The following is an 18,188-nucleotide window of genomic DNA, read 5'->3' on the forward strand; positions in this document are numbered from 1 at the left end:
GCTGGCATCATGAGTGTGTCTTTGCAAGATGGGGATGCCACTGGAACTGTGAGAGATATGCATATGAGAGAGTTGCAGCTGAGATTTTTTTTACACCATCTATTAGATGCTATTATAGACATTCATGGCTGGAATTCATGCCTAGCAAAGAGAAGGATGGGAAGCCTGGGGCAGTTGAAAGGAGAAGGGAAGAGCCTCTAGCTTTTATAATGTAATTGATGGACAAGGGTTGTCATCAATGAGCATGCAAGATGCCTGTCATAGCATTTTATGTTATTTTAGGGTTATGAAACTTCAGCGGGGAGATGGGGGTGCAGGACTCTGAAAGATTGGACTGGAAAATGAAAGTTTACAGGCAACAGGCGAGGCACAAGGTGATGTTTCAGCACTGAGGACCAGGCACGTTTTGCCTACAGACCTGTACTTTGGGTCCTTCAGGATTTTTAATTTACTATTCAATAAGGGGCGAGTTGGTTTCAGTTGCAGTATGCTGTGAATAAAGGGGAGGTTATTTAAGTGTGGTTGAAAACAAAATCAGAAATATTGGTGAGAAAAGGAGAATGTTGTATAGTTACGAGATAACTGGTAGGATTGATTTGTCCGAGATGTGGCACCATTTTCAAGAGGCAGGTTTAGGGCACGATACATGTGTTTTTATACATGCCAATAGTATCCCAGTGTCCAGCTTTCAGGTTTTGAGGATTTTATATCAATTTGTGAATAAACTGATCTTGCTTGTGGGGTTGAGAAGGAATTTGGAACTCACTCCTTTAGGACTTGGGCAGTGACGGAGGCAGACACGAGTGGGGTGCTGGAAGTGCAGATTACTAGATTGGGAACACGGAGGTCATTTAGAGCACCCTAGTGGGAGTTGGATGTTGAAGAATGTTTTCACTGACTTGTTTTATTGCTGGTTATTTGTTGGTTGTGCTCTTGATCCTGCAGAGGAGTTTATTACAGTGTAGGTATGCGGCCACTTGTTTGTGAAATAGGCTTCCAAGCAGTCAGGACAATGCATTTTTTGGAAGCAGCTGGCTTTTGCAGAGGCTCTTTTTCAGATTAAATGGTGTGGTGGGGGTGCAGCGGAGCCAGCTTTTTCCAACACTAGCATATTTATTTTGAGGGAGGGAATATCCTGATGTATTAGTGTTTCACTTGGGAGAAAATTATTTGGTTTGCTGAGTGGATATTGTTTTGTTGTAAGGAACAAAAAGGGACATGAGGTTAAAACAATTGCGGGCAGGTACTAACAGCGTGGGGTGATTAATCCGTCTGCCATTCATAAAGCTTGATGAACAAGTTACTTACCTTTGGTAATCCTTTGTTGATGGATTCCTCACCTTTAAAATATCCCTCAGGCACCAGACTGGATCTGAAGAATTTTCAAGGAATGCTTCTATGTGCCATTAGGTAGCATCATGCAGCTCTTTGCTGACTCCATACTCTTAGAAGTGTCAGAGTGGAGACAGATAAAAGCACCATCGTTGCATGCTGATATCAGTTTCTTATCTTTTCCCTTTGCAAACCTTCAGAAGCGGAGCTCAAAATATTTTGGTGAAAACAGGATGACCTCTATTTTAGGACCTATTTAGATGTCAAAAGGAACCATTCCACAGAAAGGGTGGTGGGGAGAACATCCTCCAGAAAGAGTGTTACCTAATGTAAGTAACGGTATCTTCTGATGGATACTTTTAATTGTACATTCCTCCTCTTTATAATATACCAAAGCATTATCTCCAAAAGTTGGAAGTTCTGTGGAATGAACCAGCAAGACTGAGCAAACAAAGTGACCTTCTGCTTGTCAAGGCAGTAGTGCTTTGTGAATGTATTCACCAATGCCTATGTCGCTACCTGGCAGATAAACAGAGAGACCCCTCTTGTATCAATACCATTTTAGCAGCCTTTGCCGTGGTAGAATGGGCTCTCAGACTCCTAGGGCCCTGTTCCTGGCCAGTGTATAGCAGATCTTGATGCAGAGAACTAATCACCTCAGCAGGACCTCTTCTGCACAGCCTTTCCAAAAGAGGCAACATACAGCCTGCTTGTGTGAGCTGCCACTCCATCGCCACATACAGAAGATTAAGTTGCAAAGGTTCAGAAAAAGGACCTTACTATGTTGCTAACATCCACAGGGCAGGGTAGAGTTATAGGGTTCCCCTGTTGTTGTGCAGACTTACTATGTTGCTAAAGACAGGAAGCCATACGACAGTGATTGTCTGATTGGAGGACAGATGCTCAAGATCAGGACTTTCAGGTACCACACTCTCCTGGCCCCATTTGGGCCATTAGGATGACTTGCTCCCAATCGTTCTTTATCTTCTTCAGAACTCTGGGCAAGAAAAGGAAGTGGCAGGAAGGGATACAGGAGTCCCTTTTTCCATTTCAGCCAGAATGTGTCTCTTAGCAAGCGTTCTCACAAACTGCACAGCACAAAACCGCTGACACTGCACGTTCAGCAGTGGTGAATAAATCTAGCCAGGATTCTCCCCTCTGATCAAATATGCCCAAGCCACCACAGGATGCAGACACCACTTTTGATCTGCCAAGCAATGTCTGCTCAATTGTTCTGCTCAGGCATTCAGGGATCCCCCCCAGGTGGTTGGCAACCTGAAAGATCTTCTTCTACTCCAGTCTTCTCCAGGGATGCAAAGCCTCTTGACACAGGTTCCAAGGCTCCATTCTGCCTTGCTTGTTGTAGTACCAGATGGTAGTACAGCTCTCTGTGAGAACCTGGTCCAGCACCCCTTCCCATACCTCCAATGTAAGGGAGGACAGCCTATGGAACCAAATGAATGGCCCATAGCTTCAGTAGGTTGATGTGGAGCTGGTTCTCTGCTGGAGCGCATCAATCACTACTGCCAGCTCTGGTTAGGGAGGGGAGATTGGTCTGCCACAGAATGAGTTGTAATTGGTCAGCCACCACTGCAGATGTTGGTCCGTCGCCCTCAAGATGGTAGATCTGATGCTGGGCCCACTGGAATTACAGGTTTCACTGTAGGGCTTGCACGTGCCACCTAGCATAGTTAACAAGGAAGATGCACAGGTTAATACGCCAAGAAGCTTCAGAGTTACCCCCACAGGGATCCGGGATTGAGTGTGAAATATCAGGATAGCCGAATGTCTCAGGACTCACTGTAGTCTAGAAAAGCCTCGATCCTTGCTGTATCCAGAAGCACCCAAATGAATAGAAGCCTCTGTGATTAAGTAGGTGGGACTTTGGTTCATTGATGGTGAACCTCAGCGATGTTAATTCTACTGCATACTAAGGTTGTCTATGAATGACTGCAGTAAGCCACTTTCAGTCAGTCAGTTATTGAAAAACAGCACTACAGGAACTCTTGAACACCCAAGGGCCAGAGGTAATGGCGTAGACGAGCATGGAAAATTGAAAATTTTCCTGGCCCACATTGAACTTCAGGTATTGTCTGGGGGACTGCAGAACAGGTAAATGAAAATATGTATCCTGAAAGTCCAATGACCCCATCCAGTCACCCAGGTCCAAAGCAGATAGGATCAGAGCATTTTTAATTTGTTCATCAGGAGGACGGCATTCAGGGATCGAAGTTCTAGGAAAGGCATGCTGCCTTTGTCCTTTTAAGGGAAAGGGAAGTAACAAGTCTGATACTTGTTTGATGGCACCCTTGGAAATTAAGAGGAATACCTCCTGCAGGATAGACAGATGATACAAAGAAATACTATGTGCTGGATGAGGAATGTGGTTGGTGGGAGGAGAGGGACATCGCCAGAAAATCTGGTCGACCACATTCAGGTGACCCTGGAAGTATAATACTGGTACCAACGGCTCCGCCAATGCAATCTGTGGTGTCTAAGCCTCTGCGGATTACATATTTTGCTGCATCCTGCTTATCATCAATTGTCAGAGCCAAGGAGGCCCTAAGTTCCTCCAGGATCACAGATAAGATCTTGCTGGCCAAGCTCCATAAGGCATGTGTATAGCACCCAAAAGACAAAATGCGTTTATGTACCGAATTGCCAAACTGGCTGACAAAGACATATGCTTGCAAAAAGCATCAATCTTCTTGAATTCTCTCCCCGGGGATTGATCGGTAAGGAGTTAGGGTTAACCTTACTGGTTGAAGCCTGTACAATGAGATTCTCCACAGTAGGGGTGCTTGGTGAGGAAATATTGATCACCAGGAGCAGGCCTGTGTTATCTGGCTATTTGTTGACTAACAGGTGGACAAGAACATGCTTTTGAACATGTAGCCATCAAAGCATCCATGAGGGCATCACTGAATGGGAGCAAGGGCTCCAGTGTTGCTGGCTTAGTTTGGAGATTCTCTGTCAGAACATTTGCCTTAGTCGCAATCATAGGCAAAGGCATATTTAGTACCCCAGCTACCCTCTGAGGGGATATTTAGTACCTCAGCTGCCCTACAGTCTTGGGCACTGTGTGAAAAGTCAGCATTGGTGGAGGGCCACTGGCAGTAACCAACCGACTGGATACATACCCCTGGAGTTCCATGTGGCCAAAAATGATTCCAAGTGTGCCAGAAACACGCTAACCATCTGCAGCATGGCCACTCTGAAGACTGCAATTTACTGTGGTGACAGTGGGAACATGGGAAACTTGGGCTACATGCTAACAGCTGCATTAACAGTTTTGGAGCCACTGACCTAAAAGGAGCGGGACTTAAACCTTAATGCCATCATAACTCCTCTTTGGAGCCACAGTTGCGGGTTAGGGCTGTTTTTTGTGCTTGCATTTGGAATTTGATTTCTACTTGTCCTAAAATTGAGCACAGGAAGTGTAGTGTTTGCGGATCAGGCCCATGACTTGGGGTGGAAGCGGGACGTGTGAAAACTGCAAATTCTTATGCTTAACGATTTGAAGCTTCACTTCCTGGTCTTGATTTGCCTTTGGGTGCATTAGAGCGCTTCAGTCACACGACTTTAGTTGTGGGCAGAGCCCAGACTCCAAAGTCACACCTTATGTGCGTCCGTGACAGACAACTGCTTCCTGCAGTCTCGGCACGCCATGAATCCTGTTGTATTCAGTAAGGACATTGTTCCCTAGCTCAATGTGAAGAATTTTCTAGGATCATCAGAGGACTGAAAGTTGGGTGTGGAGGTCAGGATCCACCATGGAACGTGGGGAAAGAAAGAAACTGTCCAACAGCGTGGATGCTCAGTGAGCAGTAGTACTGATAAGCGGCTCTTCTCTGTCACTTCCAGTTGAGTATGGCGGCAGAAAAAAACTGCAGGACGCAAACTACCAGAGTACTGGAGCATTACTGGAAAATTCTCCTAATTCAGTCTGGGACCTGGGCATATATCAGGACATTCAATAGAGAGATGCAATATTATTGCAGGGGGGTCTGAGAGGAATAGGCACGGTAAGCTTCATTTTGCAGAGTACCACTATTTTCGAGAGAACGGAGTGTCTCTGTGTTTTATGGGGACGGAGCTTTATCTTTTGGAATCGAGGGAGAGACAAGACACGCTGCGAAAAAGGATTTGGTGTTAGGTGCAGGGACTTCACCTTTTCATAGAAAGCAGGTGGAAAATTTGCTTGAAGGAAGTGTTTTCCTGGGTTGCAAGTGTTTGGGGCTCGTTAGGCTGCAGTGGCAGTAGGTTTCACTACTGTTCGGGTGGGCCAGCTCATAGGTAGGAAGAGGCGATACGAGGTGGAGAATGAGAAATATGAGTTGGAAGGAATAAAAACTTGAAAGAACAGGATTAGTACAAGGGCTAGTGGTGGGGGAGCCTGGATAGGTAGAGGCGGGCCGTTTTTTATGTTGTGGATTGGCGGTTCAAAACAGGACATTTCAAACTATCAGTTTCATGGGATCTTTAAGATTGATGACAGGCCACGGTTAGGCATATTATTAATTTGGTGAGTTGTATTTAGTCTGCAAGACTATGTAGTTTGTGACTAGCAGATGTCTCATTAAATTTGTTTTAGCTGCCAGCATATGTCACTTCAGCTCGGCAGGATATTTTCCTAACCGTCACCGTAATTTTTGGTATTTAAAGAGTCACATTTTCTTCTTTTGAAGAGCCTCAGTTTCATGGCCGAGGCCTTGTCAGGTCCTTAGTAGTAGGGCAAGCGGGAAAAGGGTCTGCTCAGTGGACAGATGTGCAAGGTTGGGGTATAAGGGTACTTCTGTCTCTGACGCACACGTGTGCTTTTGTACATTGTGTTGGCAGGTTTTTGGTGCTGAACAGGCTGAAGTGACGTTCGGTCTCGCCACAGCTCGGGCGGACTAGCTCGCGGAGTCACATGGTGACAAGTCTGAGTAATCCGAGATGGAAGGAATCAGAACTTGAAAGAAATAAGGTTGGCAAAAGAGGTAATGACAGGGGGCAGGACACAAAGGTACTGGGAGCAGTTTTTGAAATGGGGGGGGGAGTGGGTTCAAGATGGGAAAAGGTAAACTTAAAGGTTCATGGGATATTTTAGTGTGGATAGGCACATTATGTGTTTAGTGAGGTTGTATTTAGTCTGTAAGATTTGGCCGTGGATTGGCAGATTGTGATGCACACCCATCTCATGCAGCCTTTTCCACATACACCCCCTGTGCTTCTTGGGTTTGTGTTGTCCTGCCACAGGGGTGGTGGTACATGGGCGCTTCTGACACTCAGCAAGTGTGAGGTACATGGAGGATTGTGACACTTGGAAAGAGGGTAGGGAAAGAGTAGCACGATTCTGACACCCTGCGAGATACGGGAGGACTCGGAAGCCCAGAAGTACGATACTTTGTTGAAGGAGGGACCGAATGCCAACATCTAGGAAACAAATATGAAAATTCAATGGTTTATCACACTTGTAGAAGAGGGTGACTTCCATTACTCAGAAGGGGACTTATACATTCAGGATATCACGAGACAGTCAGGAGGTATGACTAACATTCAAGGTGGGCGGGACACGTCACGCTGAAGTGGAAATGGTCTCCGACACTCTTTGGTGGGGAAAAACTAACACTTCAAAGGGGGTAGAGTTGGCCAACAGTCAGGGGCCCTCTGCAACTGGCAATGTACATTTAACCTACCCTCAGGAACTTGTCTTAAAAAAGCACCAACCCACAATGATGTTAAATGTGGCTTTGATAAAGAAAAGGTAAAAGTAGGCATGCCAGAACCTGAGAAATTATCTCGTACTGGGATTTCTAAAACATAGCCATGACACAAAATATATAAAAATGTCTGCAGATCTTCACTGCCATCTATCACCAGTTAACATAAAGAGCTCAGATAAACCTCATCTTATATTTAAAGGAAAGACCATAGGTGCTTCTTCTTACTATAATGCACAAAAAAGTTATTACTGCCATTTTATTTACCAAACATTGGTCAACGTGCAAATTTACACTAATTTCAGTACAAGATGAAAAGATCTCAGTTAGATGAAGCACCATCCTCAGCACATTTGGATGGTCCACAGCAGATGAAGGATGCAAACATATTGAAAGTCGCAGTAGGGGTTTTCTTATAGGAGTACACCAGGAGAGACCATCAGCACAGGTATCACTGTGATGCAGCCACAGCAGACGCTCCATTTTGCTCCAGCAGGACAGTCACCTGCCCTCTGAAGCACCATCCTCACATTCATAAAGAATTTCATCCACTGGAATATCATGGTCTGACACTGGCACATTGTCGCATATCTGCTCCTTGAAGGCCAGTGCGATGGTGTAAGGCTTTCCTCTGGGGTGGGATAAGCAGCGTTGTAGGTATGTGTCATAGTACCCCTTGCCTCTTCCCAAGCGCCGACCCTTCCTGTCAAATCCGAGCCCCGGCATCAGAATGAGATCCAGACCATCTGCAACAATAGCAGAAAGCAAGTCAATGAAAAACAAATACACCATGAATCTACATCCCTTTTATTGTTTCAGAGTGTGTATGTGACTGCACCTATTCCCACCTGTGATTTGTATAAATTGCCTATTAATAGTGTCATGCTGGGAATCATATTAACATACTGAAGGCGTCAACAGGAAAATAAGAGGGATGCAACATTAAAGCCTTTTCTCACTTTCATTACCAGGCAATTCCTACACCAGAGAGTGAAATCCTCTTGTGTGATTTTACACCGTTGAAAGGTATGTTTTGGCTCCCCAGAACATTCTGTTTAATAAATACAATGTTTAGGAGGCTTGCAGCGAGATGAAGTGTACAAATGAATTGTACCACAAGACGAGCCCTTTAACTGTATGTCCTACCACTGACACTCCACCGACTGTCTGTACTGCTCGCATCCTCTACAAGTAGGAGTGTGTTTTTCTGTATCAGGTTGTTATAAGTAATGATTATGCCAGAGACTATTAAATACTCCTAAGATTCCTGTAGAACAGGACGCAAATTGAGCGGCATCGACTACTTGAGTCTACCACATGAGAAGGGATCACATAATATTTACACAGCTAAGACAAAGCACATTTAATCATACTCCCACTACAGTATTGTACTCACACTGTGCAGATGACTTGCATGTCTTGGTGGTATAGTGATGAGGATTGATGCCTTCATGCAGACTGCCAGCATTTCATACTTTCCACATATATACGAGTTTGAAAGTAAAGTTGCAATAATGGGTGGCTGGGAGTGGGAAAAGTACGGTATGTCATGGTCATTCATTCCGGACTACAGTCACCAACCATTATGCTCTTCAGTTACAGTTTTGCACTCTATCGCTACAGGCAAAGGAGGATTGATAACAGTTTTATTTTGCGACATGTATATCTTTGAATGCTCCCTTGGTAGATATGAATTTCCCTGGTTTATAGCCAGTATTTGAATCCATTCTGTGGGCCATATGGACCTACATCCTTAGAGACATAAGAATTTGAGTACTTGTGTCTTTCAGTGTCGGTATTGCTAAAGCAGGTGTTTTAATAAAAATATTGATTGATGAGTATTCATGTATTCTGAGTAATGGATTTGAGTAGAAAATGTAATACAGAGAAAAATAATGCACGCATTTGAAAATGTGTCCACGTGAGTGGCCGCCAATGTTCACAAAGTATTCTTATTAATGACTTATCAATATGAAACATGGAGCTTATGTTTGATTAATGTAGTAATACATCATATTAAGGGTTATGCATTATGTATTAGCTTTATTAATTGTAGGCTTTAATTTAGCAGGAAGTCTTAGCCTAGTTGCACGGCCTCATGTCAAGCTGTATTTCTAATCTGATTAATAAAACGTTTTCTTAGAAAATTAAATTGTTATAGTCCACTGTGCTGATCAAATATATTCGTAGCTAAAAGTCTTTTCTCATGAGAATCGATTGCTTTAAGATGCTGTTCTTGCAAAATGTAACATTATGAGTGTAATATGTGTAAGACTGACTTTCTCAGGAGAAGAACAATGGAGACACTGACTGGAGTATAAACTGCAACAATATTGTTACCTGACAAGCCGGATGACGAGGACATTACAAGAGGAGCCAATCAGCGACATGTGAACAGAGTACTAGTAGAAAGTATGGATTTGATGTTTTAGTTTTACTGGACAAAGTGTGAACATGCGAGCCCCTGAGCAATAGGGACTTGGAAAGTAGTTTTAGGAAATCTAACTTAGCCGAACTGCAACAAGAGGAGATGCTCCATTCTCCCCATTCTTCTTGAGGGTTTACCTCTATTCTTTCGAATTCCTTAAAGGCTTTGCGCTTTCTGAACTTTGATGCTGAATCCTGATGTCTTGCTGACTGAACTGATGTCCTGATGATGAAGATTATCTTAGCTTGCCAATCCATTTGGGGAGAGGTATATTACTACTGATGTGTTTCTTAACACTATTTGCTTTTTCTTTCTGGTACCAACCGCACTATTTTGATAGAGCCTGAGTTAGATGTTTTCTAAATTTGTGTTTACTAATTAATTTTGCATGAAGCTCAACATGCTGATGCTAATCTGGTGTTAGATAAGGATTCCTTACTGTCAGACTTTTTATCCTTGGCGTGGTCTCCCTTAACTTTTTGCCTCTGTTCCCCAGGTTGTTGATGTGTGCTGGACTTTGATTTTATTGTGTTTGTTACTCTGGGCACTTTACCACTGCTAACCAGTGCTAAAGTGCAAGTGCTCCTGTTTAAAATGTGTACGTAATTGGTTCTCCATGATTGGCATATTTGTTTTACTGTTAAGCCCCTAGTAAAGTGCACTAGAGGTGCCCAGGGCCTGTAAATCAAATGCTACTAGTGGGCCTGCAGCACTGGTTGTGCCACCCACATAAGTAGCTCTGTAATCATGTCTCAGACCTGCCACTGCAGTGTCTGTGTGTGTATTTTTACACTGTAAATTCGACTTGGCAAGTGTACCCACTTGCCAGGCCTAAACCTTCCCTTTTCTTACATGTAAGGCACCCCTAAGGTAGGCCCTAGGTAGCCCCAAGGGCAGGGTGCAGTGTATGGATAAGGTAGGACATATAGTAATGTGGTTTATATGTCCTGACAGTGAAATACTGCTAAATTCGTTTTTCACTGTTGCAAGGACTGTCTCTCTCATAGGATAATATGGGGGCTACCTTTAAATATGATTAAAGCGTAGATTCCCCTAGAGAGTAGATGGACATGTGGAGTTTGGGGTCCCTGAACTCACAATTTAAAAATACATCTTTAAGTAAAGTTGATTTTAAGATTGTGCGTTTGAAAATGCCACTTTTAGAAAGTGAGCATTTTCTTGCTTGAACCATTCTGTGACTCTGCCTTGTTTGTGGATTCCCTGTCTGGGTCAGTTTGACAGTTGGGTTGTTTTTCACCTCACACCAGACAGTGACACAAAGGGAGCTGGGGTGTAACCTGCATTTCCTGATTAGCCATCTCTGCTAGGAGGGAGGGGTGGAGTGGTCACTCTCATCTGAAAGGACTGTGCCTGCCTCTAACAATGCCGGCTCCAACCCCCTGGTGTGTGTCTGAGGCCTTGCCTGGGCAAGGCAGGATTTCACAAGTAGGTGTGAGTCCCCTTTGAAGAAAGGTGACTTCAAAGACTAAAATGGGTATAAGAAGGGCACCCAAATCTACAGACTTCAGAAACACTTCTGGAATCAAGAGGAACCTCTGCCTGGAGAAGAGCTGTTAGCTGAGGAGGAAGTGCTGCCCTGCCTGTGACTGTGCTTTGTGGAGCTTTCCTGCAGTGCTGCTTCTGCCAGAGTAAGAGGGCAAAGACTGGACTTTGTGTGCCTTCCATCTTGAGAAGAAATCTCCAAGGGCTTGATCTAGAGCTTGCCTCCTGTTGTTTGAAGTCTCAGGGACAGCAAAGACTTCTCTCTGCCAGCACCTGGAGCCTCTGGAGAGACTCCTACTCTGCCCTGTGGTGCCCATCCAGTTCCTGGGACCCTGAAAGGAGAAGCTGGCAGCCTAAAGACAAGAAAATCCACGCACAGAGCGCCGTGCGGGGAAAAGATCGACGCGAATCCGATCGGCGGCTGAAAAACGACGCGCCGCCAGCTCCGCAGCTGAGAAACGACGCTCGCAGGAAACGCGACCGAAGAATCGACGCACGGAGCAGGAGAAACGACGCGCAGCATCGCTGACGGAGGCTGGGAGATCGCAACCTGCGCGGCTGGATCGTCAACTCATCGTGCGGCTGGATTTTTGACTCGAGTACCGCCGTGCGGAGTTATTTTCGACGCACGCCCGCCCGTGCGGGGTTATTTTTGACGCACACCAGGTACATTTTCACTCTAGCAGCGCTAGTGTGTTTTTAAAACTACTTAAAGACTCTTTTTGATTTTTAATTAATAACTTGACTTGTGTATGGTGGATTTTTGTCGTTTTGGTCTTGTTTTGTTTAGATAAATATTTCCTATTTTTCTAAACCTGTGTTGTGTCATTTTGTAGTGTTTTCATTGAGTTACTGTGTGTGTTGGTACAAATACTTTACGCCTAGCACTCTGAGGTTAAGCCTACTGCTCTGCCAAGCTACCAAGGGGATAAGCAGGGGTTAGCTGAGGGTGATTCTCTTTTACCCTGACTAGAGTGAGGGTCTTTGCTTGAACAGGGGGTAACCTGACTGTCAACCAAGGACCCCATTTCTAACATTGGTGATCAGCGGTCGGGATTTGGACTTGTATTTGTGCCTGACATACAGTGATTAAGTGTACACTACTGTTTGAGTTCAGACCACTACGTGACCACATACTACTAGTCTTGTGATTTTAGTTTTTTTCTATTTGGACTGTTTTTGCTCTGCATTCAGTTTCTTTTTACGCTGATCCGGTGATTGACTTTTCTGGAACTTCATTTGAGAACTTGCTTTTCTGCATTTGGAACTTTGCACTCTTTTAACCTTTTATCATGTCTCTACTTGGAGATGCACCAGTTGAAGCTGTTTTTGACCTGAAGCAATTGGATAGTTATAACAAGGCTCAGCTAAAGCAGTTTTGTAAAAATTTTGGTTGTCCCATTAAGAGCTCTTCCAAGAAGGATGAGCTGAAAAAGGCGCTGAGGGCCTGGGTGACAACCAGAAGCACTGGAGGGCACACTGAGGATGAGGATGAGGAGAGAGAGCAATCAGTACAGAATGGTATATTGGGGGGGCCTGTTATTCCCAGGGAAGGAGTCTCTAGGGCAAGTAGCAGTGTATCCTCCAAGGGTCTGACACCTGAAGAGTTACAGGACAGACAGGCACAGAGGGAGTACCAATTGGAGTTGAAAAAGCTCAGTCTAGAGGTGGAACAGAGAAAGCTGGCCATTGAGGAAAGGAAGTTAGCCATGGCTCATGAGCTCAGTTTAAAAGAGATAGATCAGAGGAGTCAGTCCAGTAGAGATGGTGGCAGCAATCCTACAGTGCAGCCTGAGAGAAGGGTACACATCCCAAAAGACCTTGTGAGGGATTATAAGAGGGATGATGATATCTGCTTGTGGTTCAAGGGTTATGAGTCAGCTCTCCACATGAACCTGGTCCCTGAAGCTCATTGGGGGGCAGCCCTGTGGAAGCATTTTGAGGCAGAGGGGAGGGACACACTGACAGCCTTAGGGGATGCTCAGGATCTCACCTACCCTGTCATGAAGGAGGCCTTACTTACCAGGTATGGTCTCACCCCTGAGCAGTACAAGGAGAAGTTTAGATCCTACAAGAGAAAGGAATCCCAAACATGGTTGGAATGTGTTGATTCTTTTTGCAGGTCACTGGATGGTTGGGTGAAGGGCAGTAAGGTAAACACGTATGAGGGGCTTTACAATTTAATTGCTTGGGAGCACTTGTACAGTTTATGTTTTCCAGAGCTGCGCCAGCACCTCATTGACAGCAAGCTGACTGACCCCAGGAAGCTTGCACAGGAAGCGGACTGCTGGGAGAGCACCAGGGTCCAAAAGAGGTATGGGGGAGACCACGCCAAGGGTGGGCAGGGTCCCTCTCAGAAGAAAGGGGGGGGGGTAAGGGCAAACAGGGGGAGTTCTCTAAAGGGCCCCAAACTGATCCCCAGGGCAAGGATTCCCAACCCCCCAGTGAAAAGAAGCCATGGTTGTCCAAAGGGAAGCCAGTGGCAGGTGGTCCCCCACGTAAGTGCTATGCATGTGACCAGGTGGGTCATGTGAGGGGGGACCCCAAATGCCCCAGAAGTACACCGGCACCCACTGGTGCACCGTCCCAGGGTTTGGCCAGTGTAGCACTTGGGGAGGAGTTGGTTTCAGGTGGGTGGGAACCAGCAGAAATGACCCTTGTCTCACTAGGGGACAGTGAGATGGTCCAGAGAAACCTACTGCCTGATAACACTAAGAAGTACAGGCAATGGGTGACCATCAATGGACAGAGGGTGGAGGCTCTGAGAGACACAGGAGCCAGTGTGACTACAGTGAGGAGTCACCTGGTGTCTGAAGAGCAGATTGATCCCCGGGTACTTCACCAAGTAGTTGCGGTAGACAACTCTGAGCGCCTCTGCAGAGTGGCGCAGGTTCCCTTTGAATGGGGGGGGGTCTCAGGTTCCTGGAAAGTAGCTGAGAGTCCAACCATGCCTGTTGATTGCTTGCTAGGTAACGACCTGGAGGATTCCCCTTGGCAGGAGGTGGAACACAGGTCTCACTTGGAGATGTTGGGTCTGCCTGGGTGGGTATGCGTATCCACCCGGTCTATGGCAGCCAATCAGGGTAGTCAAGAGCCCCTGGAGCCTGAAACAGTGGCCCAGGGGACCGCCAAGAAGAGGAAGGGCAGGGGGCACGGGAAACCGGCCCCAGAAGTTCCCACGGTCCGGGAGGAGGCAGAGCCTGAGGGTGATGCCCCGGAGCCTACAGGGGAACAGGTGGCTGAACTGGGGGAGGTCCCTGAGCTGTCACAGTGGCAGCAGGAAGGGGGACCCACCAGGGAAGCATTCTGCACAGCGCAGGAGTGCCCTACTCTTGAGGGGCTGCGGCAGCAGGCTGCAGCCCAGGCGGCTGGCGAGGCGCCAGGTACTCACCTGATTTACTGGGAGGATGGCCTCCTGTATAGTGAGCCTAAGGTTCCTGAGCCTGGGTCAGCTCGCATGCTGGTGGTACCCCAGTGCTTCAGGGCCTTCCTACTGGGTTTGGCTCATGATGTGCCTTTGGCAGGACATCTAGGGCAGGACAAGACCTATAAGAGGCTTGTCTCCCACTTTTACTGGCCCTTGATGCACAAGCAGTCAGCTGCTTATTGTAGGTCTTGTCAGACTTGTCAGGCAAGTGGCAAGAGTGGGGGGAAATGCAAAGCTCCCCTCCAACCTTTACCTGTAGTCAGTACTCCCTTTGAAAGGGTAGGAATTGACATTGTGGGGCCTCTGGATCCCAAGACAGCCATGGGCAACAGGTTCATCCTGGTCTTGGTGGACCATGCCACGCGGTACCCAGAAGTCATTCCTCTAAGGACGGTCACTGCCCCCGTGGTGGGACGTGCCTTGATGGGGGTTTTTACCCGCATGGGGTTCCCCAAAGAGGTGGTATCTGATAGAGGTCCAAACTTCATATCCACTTATATGAAGTCTCTTTGGAAGGTGTGTGGGGTAACCTACAAGTTCACCACCCCTTACCACCCCCAAAGTAATGGTCTGGTTGAGAGATTCAACCGCACCTTGAAAGGCATGATTCAGGGCCTGTCAGAGCCCTTGAGGCGTAAGTGGGACGTCCTCTTGCCATGCCTTCTGTTCGCTTACAGGGAGGTGCCTCAAAAGGGACTTGGCTTTAGCCCCTTTGAGCTCATCTATGGCCACCCTGTGAGGGGACCGCTTAGTCTGGTGAAGGAGGCTTTGGAGAAAGCTCCTAGTAAACCACCCCAGGATGTATTTAGCTACATGCTGGCACTAAGAAACCAGACTGCCCGCTTCAGGAGTCTCGCTCAGGAGAACCTGGAAGCAAGCCAGGAGGATATGAAACGGTGGTACGACCAGAATGCCACTCTGGTTGAGTTTCAGCCTGGACAAAAAGTGTGGGTCATGGCACCAGTGGAGCCTAGGGCTCTCCAAGATAAGTGGACTGGGCCTTTTGAGGTGGTGGAAAGAAAGAGCGAGGTCACCTATCTGGTAGACTTACAATCCCCCAGGAACCCTTTGAGGGTCCTACATGTCAACCGCCTCAAACCACACTTTGAGCGAACTGAGCTATCCATGCTCCTAGCGACAGATGACGGGGTGGAGGAAGAGAGTGAGCCTCTTCCTGACCTCCTGTCTGCAGGAGAGAAAGATGGGTCTGTGGAGGGAGTGATCCTCTCCCCCTCCCTGACTGAGGAACAGCAGAGGGACTGTTGCCACGTGCTGGGACAGTTCGCCTCGCTGTTTTCCCTGATCCCAGGAGTCACACACCTGTGCACACATGATGTGGACACTGGGGACAGTACACCTGTTAAACATAAGGTTTACAGGGTGACTGACAGGGTCAGGGCTTGCATTAAGGAGGAAGTCTCCAAAATGTTAACCCTAGGGGTTATTGAGCGCTCCAGCAGTCCTTGGGCCAGCCCAGTGGTCTTGGTCCCAAAGGCTGCTGCTCCTGGTGCCACTCCAGAACTTAGGTTCTGTGTGGACTACCGGGGTCTCAATGCGGTCAGCAAGACTGACGCACACCCCATCCCCCGAGCTGATGAGCTCATTGATCGGTTAGGAGCTGCCAAGTACCTCAGTACGTTTGATTTAACATCTGGGTACTGGCAGATTGCCTTAACTGAGGGGGCAAAGGAGAGGTCAGCATTCTCTACCCCAGATGGGCACTTCCACTTCAATGTGATGCCCTTTGGGATGAAGAACGCCCCTGCCACCTTTCAGAGGTTGGTCAACCAGGTGTTGGCAGGACTGGATGAGTTCAGTGCCGCCTACCTGGATGACATTGCTGTGTTTAGTTCCACATGGGAGGAACACCTGCAACACCTCTGGAGAGTGTTAGAGGCCCTGCAGAAGGCAGGCCTCACTATTAAGGCGAGCAAGTGCCAAATAGGGCAGGGTTCTGTGGTGTACTTAGGACACCAGGTGGGGAGTGGCCAGGTGGCACCCCTACAGCCTAAAATTGATACGATTCTGGCTTGGGAGCCTCCCAAGACCCAGACTGAAGTGAGAGTCTTTTTAGGTCTCACAGGATATTACCGAAGGTTTGTTAAGGGATATGGTACCATTGTTACCCCCTTAACTGAGTTGACTTCCAAGAAGCAACCCAAGAAAGTGATCTGGACAGAGGCTTGCCAGAACGCTTTTGATGCCCTGAAGGCTGCCATGTGCACAGCACCTGTGCTGCAGGCACCTGACTACTCCAAGGAGTTTGTTGTGCAAACAGACGCCTCAGAGCATGGTATTGGAGCAGTACTCTCACAGCTTAATGAAGAGGGCCTAGATCAACCCGTAGCCTTCATTAGCAGGAGGTTACTACCCAGGGAACGTAGGTGGAGTGCCATAGAACGCGAAGCGTTTGCTGTGGTCTGGGCACTGAAGAAGCTAAGACCCTACTTGTTTGGGACTCACTTCCGAGTTCAGACCGACCACAGGCCCCTCAGATGGTTAATGCAGATGAGGGGTGAGAATCCAAAACTGTTGAGGTGGTCCATTTCCCTACAGGGGATGGACTTTACGGTGGAACATCGTCCTGGTACAGAGCACGCCAATGCTGATGGTCTGTCCAGGTTCTTCCGCCTTAGTGATGAGAACTCCCATGAGGTTGGGTAGTTGCTCCCCACTTTTAGCTGGGGGGGACACGTGTTAGACTTTTTATCCTTGGCGTGGTCTCCCTTAACTTTTTGCCTCTGTTCCCCAGGTTGTTGATGTGTGCTGGACTCTGATTTTATTGTGTTTGTTACTCTGGGCACTTTACCACTGCTAACCAGTGCTAAAGTGCAAGTGCTCCTGTTTAAAATGTGTACGTAATTGGTTCTCCATGATTGGCATATTTGTTTTACTGTTAAGCCCCTAGTAAAGTGCACTAGAGGTGCCCAGGGCCTGTAAATCAAATGCTACTAGTGGGCCTGCAGCACTGGTTGTGCCACCCACATAAGTAGCTCTGTAATCATGTCTCAGACCTACCACTGCAGTGTCTGTGTGTGTATTTTTACACTGTAAATTCGACTTGGCAAGTGTACCCACTTGCCAGGCCTAAACCTTCCCTTTTCTTACATGTAAGGCACCCCTAAGGTAGGCCCTAGGTAGCCCCAAGGGCAGGGTGCAGTGTATGGATAAGGTAGGACATATAGTAATGTGGTTTATATGTCCTGACAGTGAAATACTGCTAAATTCGTTTTTCACTGTTGCAAGGACTGTCTCTCTCATAGGATAATATGGGGGCTACCTTTAAATATGATTAAAGCGTAGATTCCCCTAGAGAGTAGATGGACATGTGGAGTTTGGGGTCCCTGAACTCACAATTTAAAAATACATCTTTTAGTAAAGTTGATTTTAAGATTGTGCGTTTGAAAATGCCACTTTTAGAAAGTGAGCATTTTCTTGCTTAAACCATTCTGTGACTCTGCCTTGTTTGTGGATTCCCTGTCTGGGTCAGTTTGACAGTTGGGTTGTTTTTCACCTCACACCAGACAGTGACACAAAGGGAGCTGGGGTGTAACCTGCATTTCCTGATTAGCCATCTCTGCTAGGAGGGAGGGGTGGAGTGGTCACTCTCATCTGAAAGGACTGTGCCTGCCTCTAACAATGCCGGCTCCAACCCCCTGGTGTGTGTCTGAGGCCTTGCCTGGGCAAGGCAGGATTTCACAAGTAGGTGAGAGTCCCCTTTGAAGAAAGGTGACTTCAAAGACTAAAATGGGTATAAGAAGGGCACCCAAATCTACAGACTTCAGAAACACTT

The 18,188-nt window shown here is 46.9% G+C and overlaps 1 protein-coding gene across 2 annotated transcripts in view; it reads right to left on the reverse strand.

The window, feature by feature from the left end:
* Positions 1–7,282: 7,282 nt before the first annotated feature.
* MTHFS (methenyltetrahydrofolate synthetase) overlaps positions 7,283–18,188 on the reverse strand; it is a 116,829-nt gene continuing 105,923 nt past the window's right edge. For both annotated transcript variants that reach the window (XM_069222983.1, XM_069222984.1), the window contains one exon: positions 7,283–7,783. In XM_069222983.1, the coding sequence (XP_069079084.1) occupies positions 7,539–7,783 (245 nt within the window). In that variant the 3' untranslated portion in view covers positions 7,283–7,538. The remainder of the gene's footprint in view (positions 7,784–18,188) is intronic.

The sequence above is a fragment of the Pleurodeles waltl genome, chromosome 3_1, assembly GCF_031143425.1.
Source record: "Pleurodeles waltl isolate 20211129_DDA chromosome 3_1, aPleWal1.hap1.20221129, whole genome shotgun sequence".
In the NCBI taxonomy this organism is placed as follows: domain Eukaryota; kingdom Metazoa; phylum Chordata; class Amphibia; order Caudata; family Salamandridae; genus Pleurodeles; species Pleurodeles waltl.